Source organism: Pseudorca crassidens, chromosome 1, assembly GCF_039906515.1.
Source record: "Pseudorca crassidens isolate mPseCra1 chromosome 1, mPseCra1.hap1, whole genome shotgun sequence".
In the NCBI taxonomy this organism is placed as follows: Eukaryota; Metazoa; Chordata; class Mammalia; order Artiodactyla; family Delphinidae; genus Pseudorca; species Pseudorca crassidens.
Window position 1 is genome coordinate 119626546 of NC_090296.1, and position 18570 is coordinate 119645115.

Genomic DNA, 18570 nt, shown 5'->3' on the forward strand with positions numbered 1-18570 from the left:
TAATTATGAGCTAGATGTTAAAGGTTGGGTAGGAGTTTCAAATACAGAAAATAATCACTGACAAATAAAAAGGATATGGCAAGTATCTTTCAGAGAATAGTTTTATTTAACAGTAGCTGAAATAATGAAAAATAATGTGACATGAGATTGTAAAGATGCTGAATATGATATCTAATGTGTAAAAATGATTCTAAAATTAAAACAAAAATGGTTAATTACATAGTACGTATTGGAATCAGGAAGGAGAATGATCTTTTTTTTTTTTTTTACATCTTTATTGGAGTATAATTGCTTTACAATGGTGTGTTAGTTTCTGCTTTATAACAAAGTGAATCAGTTATACATATACATACGTTCCCATATCTCTTTCCTCTTGCGTCTCCCTCCCTCCCACCCTCCCCATCCCACCCCTCTAGGTGGTCACAAAGCACCGAGCTGATCTCCCTGTGCTGTGCGGCTGCTTCCCACTAGCTATCTATTTTACGTTTGGTAGTGTACACATGTCAATGCCACTCTCTCACCTGTCACAGCTCACCCCTCCCCCTCCCCATATCCCCAAGTCCATTCTCTAGTAGGTCTGTGTCTTTATTCCCATCTTACCCCTAGGTTCCTCATGACTTTTTTTTTCTTAGATTCCATATATATGTGTTAGCATATAGTATTTGTCTTTCTCTTTCTGACTCACTTCACTCTGTATGACAGACTCTAGGTCCATCCACCTCACTACAAATAACTCAATTTCGTTTCTTTTTATGGCTGAGTAATATTCCATTGTATATATGTGCCACATCTTCTTTATTCATTCATCCGATGATGGACACTTAGGTTGTTTCCATCTCCTGAGAATGATCTTTGATATCAGACAGTCATTGCTTAGATTACCAATTCTGTCCTTGACCTTGGGCAAGCTAGGTACAACCTTCAAGAACTGGTTTGTTAATACATAAAATGAGTAAAATGAGGTAACACAGTGCTAGTAGAATTAAACACTAGTTAAAAACACCTAACACTAGCTGACATCCTATAGGGATGACATAAATGTTACCTACTTTTTTATGTTGCCAACACTGCCATTTTCCTAGACAACTAGGCCTGCTTTTGCATTCAAATACTATCCCATCCTCAAAATATCTCAACTATCTAGGCTCTTCCTCTCCTATCCAGAACTCTCAGCCATTCTAGAATGGGTTACAACTCTTAAACAATTTCAGAGAGTACCGCAACAGCCTCTACAGTAGCCTCAGCGATTCTAATTTTACTTTGTTTCATGTCACCAAATGGAACTATCAAAATAAATTTTCCTACAATAGTGTTAATTGTGTGCCTCTCCTACTCTGGAAAACTGGAATCCAAGCTCCTAAGCCTAGACCAACCCAACCTCTGCAAACTTACCCCTCACTACTCCACAGCAGAATGCTTCTTTTCAGGAAGGATGCTCACCTCATTGTCTCTAGGTAAAGGTTTATTTACCTTCTAATCCTCTGAGTAATCAAAAAGCTTATGATTTGCTTTTCTCTTACTTTTGAATGGAGAAAAGAAATTTTGAAAGGAAGGACAGATATGAGAACAATTTTTATTCCAAACAAGGAAAGATGGAAAGAAAAACTCTCCACATGTCCTGCATTCAACAAACATTTGTGGATACATACTACATAACCAAGCAAAAGGGCTTGGAACAGAGTCAGAGCGGACACTGTGCATTTCAAAGCTCTTCAGCTAGTGTTCCCCAAAGGCTACCTGCAGAGGCAGCCTTAGAGTAGTGTTTCTTTGCATATAAGAAGTACCTCTGGGAGCTTTCAAAAATACCAATGCCTGTACCCCATCTCCTGTGATTCTACTGAACTGATGCTAGACCAGTGTAACTGATGTAATAGTACATCAGTACTATTTAGAAGTTTCCCCAGGTAATTCTTATGAACAGGCAAAATTGATAAAATGCTGTCTTAAATGAATGCTCTGATCTTAACTTCAGTTTGTTAAAATGCAGATTCTGATTCAAGAAATCCGGGGTGTAGGACTTCCCTGGCGGTCCAGTGGTTAACACTCTGCATTTCCAGTGCAGGGGACACGGGTTTGATCCCTGGTCAGGGAACTAAGATCCTGCATGCCGTGCGGACATAAAAACAAAAAAGAAAAAGAAATCTGGGGTGGAAGTATGAGACTCTGTACTTATAACAACCTTCAAGGTGCAGCCAGTGCTGCTGTCAGCAGATCACACTAAGTACTATAGAAAAGACTGATAACACTCTTAACTTTGCTTACACCATTCCTCCTTTCTAAATTCCACACTGCATCCTTTAGAATCTAGTTTATAAAACGTGAACAGCCAGTAGATAGCAAAGACAAGATTAAATAAGACTTCTAACTTCCAACCCATGCATCTAAAGCACTACAAACACACTGAATGAAGCAGGAACACCACTAAGGATATATTTCATGTAATGTATTCCCCACAGAACAAAATATTTTTAGAGGAAAAATACTCAAAGTGATTCCCAAAACAGTTCTTCCTAAATAAGACTAACTTATTTTCAACCTCTCTTTGTAGGTACATGACAGAGGGAAAATATTTCATGCCTTTGCATCTTCTGGAGTGTTAAAGCATAGAGACAAAGCTGGTCCATTTACAAGGGGAGTTAATAATAGGACTGACTGACTGACTTATAAAGAAAGGAAAGTAATACTATGGTTTATTAAAAATTTTTATGGAGAACTAATATAAAAGCATAATTGAAGCGATAATTAAGAGATTGTTCAGTCCAATCTCCTACCTACAATAATACCCTGACAGATGATGCAAAATAATTACTATAATGGGAAATTTTATTATTTTATGAAGCAGTTGCTAATCAGCTCTAATGATTAGAAAGTTCTTCCTTATATTGAGCCAAAGTCTGTCTCCCTGTAATTTCTGGCCATGTGGCTTAACCCCAGAAGCTTTTGGGTAACAGCAAAGAGGTGCCATTCTCTTCTTGGGGTAATACTTACATTTATGTGAGGTACCAACTGACCAGGTAAAGATGGTCTTTATAAAATAAGATGTGCACACAATGAAATTTTGCTTGAAGAATAACAGACCAGACAAAACCCCTTTGCTCTATTCATGTTTTAATTATATATCCACTAGCTCATTTGCTGCTCACAACCACCATAAGATATACAGCACACAGCATTATAATTTATCATCATCATTTCCTTTTGGCATGCAAGAAAACTGAGGACCAAGGATATTAAAAGATTTGCTAAGGGGAGTTGGAATATAACCCTGAACTTCTGACTCTGAAGCCTAAGTATTATGGTGAAGCAATACAGGACAATACTTCAAAGCACATGCTTATTATTCTGCTCTCTGTATCTACGTGTTTGTTTTTGTTTGGTTTAGTCATTTATTTTGTTTTCGTTTGTTCATTAGTTTTTTATATACCAGAGGGGATGGGGCAGGGGGGAAGGCAAAATTGGTAAAAGGGATCAACTGTATGGTGACAGAAAATAAATTTTTGGTGGTGAGCACACTGTAGGGTATACAGAAGTAGAAATATGATGTTGTAAACATGAAACTTATATAGTGTTATAAACCAATGCTACCTCAATAAAAAAGGAAAACAAAAGCTCAGGTTAAAAAAATAAATAAATAAAGCTTAGTTAGAAATACCTGGAGTCCAGGTATTTGAATTTCAATATTTGAGTTTGAATCTCGAGTCCATCATTTACTACATATATGATCTTTTTCTCGATTACTTAAACTTTCTTGTCCTTTTACCATAATATAGCTCAAACAAAAAGAACTGCTTATCATTTCAATATCTACCATAATGGGTCTCAACACTAAATATCAAAAATCACCTATGACGCTTTCCAAAATAAAATACACCAGAAGTAAGGTATGCAAGCTGAGTTAAGAACTAATAACCTTACAATTGTATAAGAGACAGTGTATGTTTCAGGACATACAGAGCAATACAAGAAACTTTCACGACTTTGGACATAAAATTAAAATATTTTTTGTGTTGGCTGCATTTTAATTCATTTAGATTAATGGAAATAAATGTGATAGACTGGTGATAGAGTGGGTAGATGTAACTGTTAGCAGTCTCCTTTCCAATATATTTTGCATTCTGCTATATTACTTTATAATTCTATGTAGCAATTCTGTGTTTATGGCATATTAACAGGGTGACATATAACTTACCATACATACCAGGATATTCTGAGAGTAAAAGTAGGCACCATTAATAACTAAAGTGAACAACAGGCATAAACTTTAGATTGTCCCACACAAACCTGGTATATAGTCATCCTATGATAGTAAATGCTTAATATTTTATATTGTAGTTTAATGAGTATAATATTAAGCGAGGAATCAGGTGAACTAATTCAAGTTCTAAATATTTTACTAAAGAGTCACAGAAAACCAACACATACTTCACCACTTTGGTTTCTCCAATTCTAGATTTGCCATCTCTTAGGATAATTAAACTATAAATAATACTTTATAGAGCACTGAGAACACTCTGGAGGATGCTATAGGAAGCTTTATTTCTGAAGCATACATATAAGTTTAGTATATTGAACAGTGTTATCAGGGGATGGCAAATATCTAGCATATGTTGCCACTTAAAACCTGCACAGCCATGGCAGTTATCACAAATCTATTATTCTCTTCTGCAAAACAGGAAAACTGCAAACACATCTCATATATAAAACTTTTTTTTTAAGAGGACTGAATAGTCAAAGATATTAAATTGAGCTGGTAAGTTAATGGGCTTTATGTAAGTTATACAGTCTTAATTTGGTACTTGTAAATAGCACTAAGTAGGCCTTCTATCTATAATTCTCCAAGAGTTAAGACAGCAGGAGGATTTAGAAAGACCTTTTTTTTTTACAGTCAGTTAATTTACCACGTAAAATTACTGTAAATGATAATGTGTACAGATTTTCTGTTCAAATATTCAATTGTAAACTTCTTGTTAAGACTGTTATCTTTCTATTGCTTTTGTATGGAATGACACTGCAAATAAAAAGGACCTTCTTTAACTGGCAAAAAAAACCCTTTTTTTTAAGTTAATTTTTATTGGCATCTAGTTGGCAACTAGACGCCAATAAAAATTAAAAATAAACCCATTCTTAAAACACACATACACAAACTTAATTCAAGAAGACAGGAACACAAAACAAAAACAAAAAATAAATAGAAACCAACAAATCTAACATCAAAGTGACTCTGTAGAAGAAATCTGGAAAAACTCAAGGAAAAAATGAGTTCTATAGTGAAGTCCATCCAATTTTTTTAGAAACACACAAACACGCACAAAAAAGCCATACATGGGAAACTTTGGCTCTTTACTTAATAATGTTAAGAAGAAAACGTAGGGCTTAAGAAGACATGAAAAGCCCAAATGGCCAATAACAAAACTGAAAAGAATCATACTCACTTGCTTTCTTCATCCAAAAGATGCAGCAGGCCTGTTGGTTTCTTGCTAATAAGATTTATGCAACAGGTATTATCAATATAATCTATATTGTGCCAGCTGATACCTTCAGCTCTATATTCCTCCTAGGAAGTAACATATTAACAATATATTCATCTTGCAGAAAATAACAGGAATGTGAGAATAAGGACTAAAAAGCTTTTACCAGGATTAAAAGAATAGTTTAAACTTTTCTCTTTTAAATCACTAATCCACACAATGGAAGAATGTATAAATTTCACTTGTATAAAATCTCGATATAGGGTATGTCTGTTTTCTTTTAAAAGTGCATGCAACCAAATTTTCTGGTTAGAATCCTATTTGTGATTCCACTCAGATGAGAATTTAGGGCTGGATTTGTTTTAGCCACACTATCTGATGACTGCACTAAGGAAAAATATAAAATGAAAAAGCCTAATTTCTCCCACACAACTCTAAGCCATCAAAAAGAACTGCTGGATCGTCAACAATGAATTTAATGAAACAATGTCTGGGAAAAGTGGAAAACTATCACCGCCAGTGATCACTGATATAAATCATATGGAATTCATACACACTGAACTTCAGCAAAATAAAACTCTTACAACACCTTTCAAAAGGTGGGGGGCAGGGTAGTTTCCCAAATTTCAAGACTAAATAACTCAAAGCTCACATACTAGCAACTATGCAGAACTCTCTTATGAAGCCCCCATTGGTCCTTCCTTAATTTCTATACTAGGAAATCTTCTTTTATTCATCTCTGTGATGCTTTAACTTCTAAACTGTCAGAAAGATGCCCCTGAGCACAAAGAAGTTACGTTTCTACACTGCACTGATATTTAGGCACCAAATAAATATCCTGCTCATCTGATGGTTTTATTATTTACTGATTACACTTGCACACTTCTCTACAAATATGGTGTTTTGTGAAATAGTGATTTTGTAATTTTATCACTCTTTCCGTATTATCATTATCCTGTAAAGAAAAAGTGGACCCTACTATAAACTACAGTCATTCTAATTGGGAAAGGTAAATGCTTAATTCTTTCCTCGTAATTAACAATTTCACAAGTAAGTAATGCTATACAAAGGTCACCCCCAAGCAGTGGTAAGAAAGTCTTTTCCCTATTCTTTTTCAGAGCATGGATAAAAAGCATACTAAATAGTACGAGCATATGGATTTTTATCGACATTACTAGCAGTCCAAAATCCTTTCTCATCCCCTTTTCCCAATGATGATTCAGACCCTCTTGCCCAAAGTTAACTATTATCCTAATTTCTAATACCATTGATAAGATTCACCTGTTTATAAATATTATATAAATAGAATCATATAATACATATTCTTTTCATCTGGCTTTTTTTCTTTTACTCAACATTATGTTGTAGGATGCACCTAAAGTTCATTCATTTTAATTGTTGTAGGGCTGGGGTTGTGGAGTACAACATTTGCTCATTTATGCATTATTGTCCAGGCTGCTTTCTCAATGTAACAGCAGAGCTGAGACCATACGGCCCCCCAAACCTAGAACACTGGTTTGTCTGGTCCCTTTACAGAAAAAGTATGCCAAAATCGGCTACGGAGATTAAGTCTCAAACTTTAATATATAACTTTAATAATAACAACAGAATCATGTGGAGAGCTTGTTAAAAACAGAAGCCACAAACCCAGAATTTGTGAATAAGTAGGTATAGGGTGGGATCCTATATTTGTATTTCTAAGGAGTGCCCAGGTGATGTCAATGGTACCAGTAGGGGTAGGAGAAGAACCACTCTTTGAGAACCAATGCTGTTGAGTATTTATATACAATGTATTCACCTATTTATATACTATTAATAGACATTACACTTATTTCCAATTTCTGGCCATTAAAAATAATGACATTATGAACATTTCTATAAAAAACTCTTGTTGAACATTTACATACATTTTGGTTTTTTTTTTTTTGTTTGTTTATGGCAGTTTTATTCATCATAGCCCCAAACTAGAAAATACCTAAATGTCCTCCAGAGGGTAAATGATTAAATAAACTATGGTGTATATATACCAGGGAATACTACCCAGACCAAAAAAAAAAAAAAAAGAATGAGTGACACATGCAAGAACTTGGATGAACCTCAAGGAAATTATGCTGAGTGAAAAAAAAGTCAACCTCAAAAGGATACACACTGCATAATTCCATTTATGTAACATTTATGAAATAACGTAATTATAGAGATGTACAGAGCTCACTCAGATTTCATCAGGTATACATGAACTCATTTGTGTATGTAGTGTGTATGTGTGTATATGTGTGTGTACTCTACAATTTTATCACATTGTAGTCTTGCACAACCACTGTCACAAATAAAGATACGCGACTGTACCATCACCATAAGGTGATGGTGCTACCCCTTTATAGCCACACAATTCCAATCCCTAACCCCTGGCAACCACTAATATGCTGTACATCTCTATAATTACATACATTTTGAGCGTGAAACCACAGGCTTATAAACTACACATGTATAACCTCAGAAGATACTGCCAAACAGCTTTCTAAAGTGGTTGTACCAATTTATGCACCTACCACCAGTGTAATGGGACTTTTCGGTGCACAGTATTTCTCTAATACTTGTATTGTCAGACTTTTCCATTTTAGTCATTCTGGTGAATGCTTAGGAATATTTAATTATGTTTTTAATTTTATTTTCCCTAATGACTAATAAGTGAAAAATCTTTTCCTATGTTTACTTCCCATTTGGATGTTCTCACATGCCTGTGTTCCTGATAAAAATTCTTAGAAAACAACCTTGCCTTGTTCTCAGTCTTAGGAGGAAATCATTCAGTCTATTTCCATTAAGTTTGACATTAACTGTTGGTTTTTTTGTAAATGCCCTTTATCAGGAAGTTCCCTTCTATATGTATCTAGTTTGCTAAGGGTTTTGTTTTGTTTTTAACAAGAACGAATATGTAAATTTATCAAATGCTTTTTACATTTCTACTGAGAGCACCATGAATTTTTTCTTTTGTTTTGTTAATAGATGAATTAAATTGATAGGTGGTTAGATGTAACATGCAACAGGAAAAACACCATTTGGTTCTGATGTATTATCATTTTATATATCTTGCTGGATATATATTTGTTTAGAATTTTTAAGTCTACATTTATGAGTGAAATTGACAATTTCCACTTCTAATAATATCCTTCACAGATTTAGAAAGCAATGTTATCCTGGCCCCCAAAATGTGTTGAGTAATTGTCCCCTTTTTTTCTATTCCGCATAAGAATTTATGTCAAACTGAAAATAATTCTTTCAAAGTCAGCAGAATTCATCAGTGGTGTCATTTTGGCTTTCGATGTTCTTTATGGAAAGGTTTTTAATTACATATTCAATTTCTTTAATAGTTCTAGAGTTAAACTTTGTATTTCATCTGTGTCAGTTTTGAAAAGTTTTTTCTCATATCATTTAATAAGGCTTACAGACATGAAGTTGTTTAGTATATCCTACTATCGTTTTAACATGTGTAGGATACACAATTATGTGGTCTTTATCATTGGAATTCTGGCTATTTACATCCCTCTCTGTCTCTCTCTCACACCAATTTCTTAAGGGTTATATCAATGTTATTAGTCATTTCAAAGTATTACTTTTCACTCTGTTGATCCTCTCCCATAATATATTTGTTTTCACTTTTATTTAATCTTTTTTTCTTTATTATTTCCCTCTTTCCACTTTCCTTTGGTTTAGTTTGCTGGTCTTTTTCCAATTTGTTAATCGTTGCTCTTCAACCTTAAAATCTTCTAACAACTATAAAATTTTCCTCTAAGTAAATCATTAGTCACACTTCTTTAGTGACTCAAGTGCACCTTTAGTCACAAGTTTTAATATGTAATATATTAAGTTCAATATATTTTCTAATTTTTTTCAACTTCTAGGCTATCTAGAAATTCATTACTTAATTTTTAATCATAAAGTATTTTCCAGTTATCTTCTTGTTATTGGTTTCTGATATAAATTCATTATGGTATTGAGATCTGTGTGATTTCAAAACTGTGAAATTTGACCCTTGTTTTATGGTCCAGTATATAAGCAAATTTTGTAAATTTGCAGTTATCTATATATGTCAGATAAGTATTTGCCTTAAAAATCTTCTATATCCTTATTTGATACAGGCCTCAGACCCAGGGAAATTGGCATTCTGACATCAAGGGCAGGCAGAACTAGGTACCCTCAAAAGCACCCACCCAGGCTTCCCTGGTGGCGCAGTGGTTGAGAGTCCGCCTGCCGATGCAGGGGACACGGGTTCGTGCCCCGGTCTGAGAAGATCCCACATGCTGCGGAGCGGCTGGGCCCGTGAGCCATGGCCGCTGAGCCTGCGCGTCCAGAGCCTGTGCTCCGCAGCGGGAGAGGCCACAACAGTGAGAGGCCCGCGTACCGCAAAACAAACAAACAAACAAAAAAACGCACCCATCCAATTCTCTGGGTGCTTTACATCTTCTGTATCCTTACCAATTTTTTGTCTGCTTGTTCTATCAGCTATTCAGCAAGGTATGTTAAAATATTCCACTAAAATTGCAAATATATATTTGTTTTTAGTTTTATCAATTTCTTGTTTTATATACTTTGAGGCCGTATTATGAGGTACCTATAAATCTGGAATTGTATACTTTCTGATGAACTAATCCTTTTAGTATTATCAAATACTCCTTTTTTTATCTCTGGCAATGCTTAAAGTGTGACACTAATACAGTTATATCAGTTCTTTTGTTTTTGTTAAGGCTTGCTAAATCTTTTTCCATCCTTTTACTTTTAACCTTTCTGTATGCTTATATTTAAAGAGTCTCTCTTAGAAGGAACGATTTAGTCTTATTTTACATTCAGCCTGACAATCTTTGGCTTCTAGTTGGAGTAATTAGTCCATTTATATTTAATGCAATTACTGGTATTTGTGGGATTAAATCACCATCTTACCATTTGTTATTTGTCCTGCTTTCTTGTTATTGCTTTTATACCTCTTTCTTGCTTTCTTTTGTATTACTAGAGTTGTTTTTACTTCACTTGCTTCCTATATTAACTTGAGAGTTTTATATCCTTTTATTACTTGGTGGTTATCATAAAATTATAAGACACATTCTTAACTGATCAATGTCTAACAGAGAAAAAAATCTTCTATCACTTGGCATTTAATACAAAGATATTACAATACCTTAAATTCTGTATCCCTTCCTGAATTAAATGCTATTGTACTCACATGTTTTAGTTCTACACAGACATTAAACCACAAAAGATATTTTTATCTTTGTCTAATTTTGTTAAAATTCATTTAGATTCACCCACTTTTTTACATTGTTCATTGCTTTTCATTCATTCCTGCAACTCAGTGACAACGGGAATAATTTAGTTACTGCCTAAATAACATGCTTCAGTTTTAAGGAAAATACCCCACTGTCTTCTGGCATCCACTGTCTCCCCTGAAAGACTGACTTCCAATCTTATTGTTGCTTTTTTTTTTTTTGCGGTATGCGGGCCTCTCACTGTTGTGGCCTCTCCTGTTGTGGAGCACAGGCTCCGGACGTGCAGGCTCAGCGGCCATGGCTCACGGGCCTAGCTGCTCCACGGCATGTGGGATCTTCCCAGACCGGGGCACGAACCCGTGTCCCCTGCATCAGCAGGCAGACTCTCAACCACTGTGCCACCAGGGAAGCCCTTATTGTTGCTTCTTTAAAGGTACTGTTTCCCCCATCTCTGGCTGCTTCTCAGATATTGTTTTCATTGGGGTTTTTTTTTTTATTTTTTTTTTGGCCACATTGGGTCTTCGTTGCCGTGCGCAGGCTTCTCATTGCAGTGGCCTCTCTTGTTGTGGAGCACGGGCTCTAGGCGTGCGGGCTTCAGTAGTTGTGGCTCACGGGCTCTAGATCACAGGCTTAGTAGTTGTGGCGCATGGGCTTAGTTGCTCCATGGTATGTGGGATCTTCCCAGACCAGGGCTCAAACCCGTGTCCCCTGCACTGGCAGGCAGATTCTTAACCACTGTGCCACCAGGGAAGTCCCTGTCTTTGTCTTACTGTATGGCTGTCTTTATTCTTATCATGTTTTGCATTCTTAGGGCTTCTCAAATGTGTGCTTGATGAATTTTTTTTGTTTTATGTTTTAAGTTTTGGAAAATTCTCAGCCATCACTTTTTTCAAATACAGCTTCTATCCTATTCTCTCTCTTTCACATACATCTTTCCAGAATTCCTGTTACACAGATGTTAGACTTTTTTACTATGCCCTATGTCTCTTACACTGTTTGTATTTTCCTCTTTTAGCTTTATTCATCAGGCTGTTATTTCTTCTGGCCAATCTTCCACATCACTAATTTTCTCTTAAGCTATATCTAACAAACTGTGAAAAACTAATGTTTTTAATTTCACTCTACTTTTTAGTTCTAAATTTTTAAAATTTTCCTTTAGTTCTAAATTAGTTTTAAATTTTCCTAAATTTAGGATTTTTAAAAAATTTTGTAGTTCTTTAATAAAATTATCACTTAAAAAAATTTCTTGTAACCACTGTTACTTTAAAGTTCATGTCTGATAAACTCATTATCTGGATCCCCTATGGTATATAGTCTATTGTCTCACTTGGTTCTTATTCATGTTGGTTTCCTTCCTTGTATGTCTTAAAAAACAAACAAACTTCTCAGTTAAAAACTGAATGCTTGTATAGGAAAAAGTATAGAGATAACTTTAGCACTAGAATGATTTCTTCCTCCACTGGAGACTGAATTTGCTCTTAGCAGGTGGCTAAGAATGCTGGAAATTCTACACTATTTTAACCCAGTGAAGAACTGAGATTATTTTAAACTGGGCTTCAGTCCCTATGATGCCTTCACTATTTCTGCTTTACCTTTACTCTAAGATATAACCCATTGAGGTCTTCAACCTAAAGCCTGTGGGAGTTGCCAGGGGGTTCCTCCTTGTTCTTTAATCTGGAGAAAACCCATTTAGGCTTCTCAGATTCTCAAGCCTGGCTCTTTCAGAATCTGGCAGCCCTCTACCAGAACAGAAATGTCTCTAGGAACAAAGCAGTCCCCGAATGCTGGGCTCAAATCCCGGGTTTCGTGCTTACATATCTAAGTCCTATAAAACTTCACTTATTTGAAGGTACTCCAATGCTTTCAAATATGTTTTGTTCAGTTTTTTTTTAGGTGTTCTGCAAGCAAGTTTCGTCAAAATTTCCTAGTCTGACATCCCCAGAAGTGGGATAGACAAAAGAACAACTCACTAGATTATGAACTCCACAGTAAGATACCTGAACTCTAAAATGTCTATCTTCAGTGCCTAACAGTGCCTGATACATAATTGTTATTCGATTTACTGATGAATCAATGACCTAAGGAATAATTCTGAGCAAGTAAAGGAAATAAGAAAAGAGCCGTATTACAAATTATAACAGGAAACAGATTTTCAAATCACAGAAACCTCTTTTCATCTGTCTCTTATTCCACATTATCTCTATAAATACCTTGATTCAGGACTCAGAGTCACTCTCCCATACTACTTCAACTGGCTCATGGATTATGTCCTTCTCTCCAGTTCACCTCCCTTCAATCCATCTTCCACAGTTCCATTTCAAATCCTCTGCTAAATATACTTCAAATAGCTCCTCATTCTCTAAAAGAAAAATTCTAATCTTCTCTGCACAACTCTCTGACCCCAGGCTATTTCATCAAACTTATCTCCCTTCCTGCCTCCATCCTTATGTCCTATATTTTAGCTATATTGAATCATTTCCAATTCATCAAAACTGCTGTGCTATTCTATGCCTCACAGTTTTAAAGATACTGTTACCTTTGTTTAAAATATCTTTTCCCCACTGACAGTCTGGTGAGCTCAACTTTCTATTCAAAACTCTATTCCAGAATCACCCCTGGGAAATCTTTGCAGACTTTCAGTAAGTTCTAATCAATTTCATCCTTTATATCACTACTTTACCTTATATCTGATTACCTTATACCTATCATCCTGCATGGCACCTATTACATCTCTCTCCCATCCTATGTGCATATGTACTAATTTTGGGCAAAATTTAGAAGTGAACTTCAGTAATCAAGATTTTCAAGATGTTTCCTCCCAAAGCATCTTTGGTACTTTTTTATTTCTGTGTTTTATTTATTCAAAAAATTTAATCTACTTAACTGATTCTCTATTCAACTGAATTTAACAAATAGTTCCTGAGTACCCATCTCATAACAGGTACCAGACCAGTGATACACAAATAAATAAAACACTCAATATTTAAACTGACTTAAATCTCTTATTTCCAGAAAATCCATTTTAAGTAGAAAAACATGAGGAGGGAGAGAAAGGAACAATAAAGTAGATGGGGTGCGGGCTTCCCTGGTGGCGCAGTGGTTGAGAGTCCGCCTGCCGATGCAGGGGACATGGGTTCGTGCCCCGGTCCGGGAAGATCCCACATGCCGCGAAGCGGCTGGGCCCATGAGCCATGGCCGCTGAGCCTGCGCGTCCAGAGCCTGTGCTCCGCAACGGGAGAGGCCACAACAGTGAGAGGTCCGCGTACCGCAAAAAAAAAAATAGATGGGGTGGCAAAAAGTATAAATTTTCTCTAAGCTTTCCAAAATTACATCAAAAGCTTATCCACTACATCACAAATAACAGAAGAAAATACTGAGACTTAAAAGAAAGAAAAAAAAAGCTATACCTTAGTATCTATGTCTTTTGATCCATAATTCCACCACATTGCCCACAACTATGATATGCAGGGTAGCAAATAAATGAGGACCACCCACCCACCAAGTAGTTTTGAACACATTTTCCATCAACTGTAAGGTTTTATTTTTATACATGTTTTTAGGTAAGGCATTTCTCATGGCTCCTCCATGGCTAATCTAGACTTCTAAATAAGGTAAGAATAATTTCAGTTCACAATAAGAGAACACCTTTCTTCTTCAAAAGCAATTTAACCAGTCTTCTGTTTAATGATCCACAGAGCAATTGATGCTTTTCTTTGAAAAATACAAAACGCTTTCAACAAAATGCATTCCTCAACCCCTCCAACACACACAGCCATTTTAGGAGATAAAAATACTGATTTAGCATAATCTAGTAAAAAGAACACTGGATTGAGTAAAGAAACCAATCCCAGCTCAACTTTTGATTAAAAGCAAGAATTATGAAGCCAGAGTGTTTTGAATACAGGCTTTAGGCATCATTTGCAACACCAGAATAAAAAGAGTACCCACTTAAGAGTAAGCACTACATATATGTTAGGTGATATTATAACAAATAATACTATCTTTTAACAGCTCTATAAAAGAGTCTAGCTAAAAGGTCATGTGTTAAAAACTTTAAGGAATTATCAAAATGGCCAAGACTAATGCTGCTTGTGTGAATATTAATCAGTCCTTATAACTCTTGAAGTAAAATAGCAGTGCTTAAAGCCAGGACAGAGGACGGCAAGCCTCAATGACAGGAAAGACCTGTTGTGGTTTTCTGTTCGTTTATTTTCTTCACTATTTCCTTTGAGGTGAATGTGAACCCTGCTTCTTTTTTTTTTTTTTTTTTTTGCAGTACACGGGCCTCTCACTGCTGTGGCCTCTCCCATTGCGGAGCACAGGCTCCGGACGCGCAGGCTTAGCGGCCATGGCTCACGGGCCCAGCCGCTCCGCGGCATGCGGAATCCTCCCAGACCAGGGCACGAACCCGTGTCCCCTGCATCGGCAGGCGGACTCCCAACCACTGCGCCACCAGGGAAGCCCCTTGCTTCTTTTTATACAAACTGAAATTCTGGGCTACAATCTCAACTTGTTACTGAATTCAAACTTGACTTGGAGAAAGAGCCCACATTTCCTTCAACCCTGCATTTACCCTAAGAATTGTCATAGAAACTGATGGCTTGCTCTTTCTATACTAGTTCAGTCAATTTGAACTTCTCACAGGAAATATCTAGTTACTCATTTTGGTCTCTCTACACTGTCCTATTTCTTTGTATCCACATTCTGAGCTCATTTGAGATTCTGTTAATAAGCTCCTCTATCCCATCCTCGAACTAAGAAATCAAAGGAATCCAACAACCACACTTAACATTACACACACAGCGACCAAGCCCATGGCGGCAATTAAAAATCAAAAACATCAACAAAAATGCAAAACAAACCCGTATTTTTTCATTCAAAGGTGCAGTCAAACAAGCACATATTATTGATTCTAATACTTGAGGCCTATTAAACAAAAAAGAAAACCCTGTGTGATAAGGCCCCCAAACTATGCTCTGATCTGTCATTTGCTTACACTAATATGAAGTCAATAATATCTATATTGAAATACAACATTTAAAATACTTATCACGACTATGACTCAAAAATTTATGGAGCTTCCCTGGTGGCGCAGTGGTTGGGAGTCCGCCTGCCGATGCAGGGGACGTGGGTTTGTGCCCCGGTCCGGGAGGATCCCATGTGCCGCGGAGCAGCTGGGCCCGTGAGCCATGGCCGCAGAGCCTGCACGCCCGGAGCCTGTGCTCCGCAGTGGGAGAGGCCACAGCAGTGAGAGGCCCGCGTACCGCAAAAAAAAAAAAAAAAAAAAAAAAAAATTTATGTGTGTGTATGTGAAGGTGGGGGTTAGGGTTTAGGGAGCAGGAAGGGGGCAAGTGTACACACATTCAGGTACTCACCTGCTCCAATTTAAAGATATGCTGATTAAAGTAGTGTTGTAAGCGTTCATTAGCAAAATTAATACAGAACTGTTCAAAGCTGTTATTTTCATAATCTTCAAACCCAAAAATATCAAGAACACCAATGGACAAAGTCTATGAAACAGGAAAAAAAATTATGGTTAAAAAAGGATGCTCAAATTTATTTCATGAATAATATTCACAATGTAAGTAACAAAATGTTCTTCAACAGCAGTAGAGAGGAAAACTTGGGGGACCAGTGTTCAGTCAAAATATTACTATAAATGAAAAGCATGTTAGTTCTCTTTTTCTTCATCTTTTTCTTTTTATCTTAGTTATAAAAATAGATCCAAAGTTTTAACACATGTAATTCATTGATTACTGTACAAAAATGTGCAAAGCAGAGTTAATGACCTGTTACCTCAATATCACAAATCTCTAAAACCCAAGAGACAGGGAAGGGAAAAACAGGCTATTGGAAAGTCAGAAGGTTACTAAAGTAAAGCTAGGTTACTCCTAGCTATGCCTGGTTATGCCAAAAGGATCATGCAATTGTTCCTAGTTTGACTTCTCTATCCCAATAAAATTCTGCATTAAGAATCAAGCTAACAGGTATGTTTAAAATAGTCTTACACAGGCTAGAAATGAAACTGGATATCATAATATGTGGTTTCTTGAAGTTAAAACTTTAAAAATTTTTATCAAAAAAAAGAAACACACAAGATTTATGACATTAAACATTTCTAAAAGGATTATAACAAAAAACAACAATCCCTTCTCCACCCTCAATTTCTGCTCCATAAAGTCAACAACACTCAAATCTTTTTAGTTGTTTGGTAAAGAATAGTATAATATAGTAAAAAATGTTTATTCTTCTATTTCTTGATATTTTACCTCCAGAAATTACCTTCTAACTTCTTACTATGGATGATAAATATTCAGTTCTAATATCCCAAACCACCATTCTTCTCACCACCCCACCTTATTCTTAAAATACAGTTGTATGACAATTTTGATTAAATGAAAATAATTTTTCTCCACTGGTGCTAAGAGAGATACTGGGCAAACTGATGTAATGAGTGATAAATAGTAAGAGACTTTTAAAAGTCTCCATTAAGAGTATTTTGTGTGATTAATACTGCTGACTAATTCTAAGCCCTTACAAAAAACAGTGAAAATAATGATCTTCAAAAATAAGTCAACTTGGGACTTCCCTGGTGGCGCAGTGGTTAAGAATCCACCTGCCAATGCAAGGGACATGGGTTCGAGCCCTGGTCTGGCAACATCCCACATGCCACAGAGCAACTAAGCCCATGCGCCATAACTACTGAGCCTGTGCTCTAGAGCCCGCAAGCCACAACTACTGAGCCCACGTGCCACAACTACTGAAGCCCACACGCCTAGAGCCCGTGCTCCACAACAAGAGAAGCCACTGCAATGAGAAGCCCATGCACTGCAGTGAAGACCCAATGCAGCCAAAAATAAAATTAATTAATTAATTAAAAAAAATAAGTCAACTTGGTATATTAGGTTAGAATTAAAATCAACTTTCTACCTGTGGGCTTACTCAAAGCATGAAAAGGTCATGTAAGAGCAATTTTACATTTAAATATTTACGTTTTACATTTAAATATTAAAAATAATGAGGTCTAGATATATTTCAAGACATAACCAGGTAAAAAAAAATACAAATTAGAAACAATACAGATAGCATGATCCTATTTTTACGTTTAAAAGCAACTCTGTACATGTACATCTATAGGAATGTAAGTACATAGGAAAAAAGCTCTGGAAAGACACACAGAACAGTTTTGCTGAATAGGGTCATAGAAGCAGAAATAAGGAGAGAAATAGCAGGGAATACAGATAAAAGGTGAACTTATTACTCTATATAACTCTATGTTTTTAAATTTTATGCATTACCCATTTTATTAAAACAGTTTTTCAGGAAAAATATATTATAATCCAATATATGTCTACCTTGGTATTTTGCTCCAAATCTTTACTATTCATAAGTGCATGATTAATCCGAAAAACTATCCAGTCAAACAGGGCACTATATAAAGACTTAGCCATGGAGTTCCTCACTGTCACAGCCTGGAAAAAAAAAAAAAGTTAGGAGTCTAAGTGAAATTGGCAACAATCTGACTAAGATACTACAACAAAGTGTTTTGTTCTCATTCAAGAAAGAAAGCTTATTATCCTGAATTAGAAATTAATTTTTCTTTCAATATAAATAACCTACAATTGAAGTTTTTTATATATACTCATTAATTTAATCCAACTCAGGGAATCCAGGCTTAAACTGCCATGAAAGATAAAGGAAACAAAACATGAGTCCACACATTTCAAAACACTTTTACTGAAAACTGGGGTATATATTTCACCTAGTAAAGAAGGTAGAATAGGAACTTTATAAATAAATGAACTTTGCCAACTAAAGTGGGGAAGAGTATTCCAGGCATAGGA

General features: G+C 35.9%; 1 protein-coding gene across 11 annotated transcripts in view; it reads right to left on the reverse strand.

Annotated features, from left to right (window-relative positions):
- The window catches only part of MYO9A (myosin IXA), a 271301-nt gene that overhangs the window by 168919 nt on the left and 83812 nt on the right, over positions 1–18570 (reverse strand). For all 11 annotated transcript variants that reach the window (XM_067752245.1, XM_067752263.1, XM_067752254.1 and 8 more), the window contains exons 10-12: positions 18082–18198; positions 16102–16236; positions 5433–5554 (exon numbers count right to left, since the gene is read on the reverse strand). In XM_067752245.1, coding sequence (XP_067608346.1) covers positions 5433–5554; positions 16102–16236; positions 18082–18198 — 374 coding nt within the window. The remainder of the gene's footprint in view (positions 1–5432; positions 5555–16101; positions 16237–18081; positions 18199–18570) is intronic.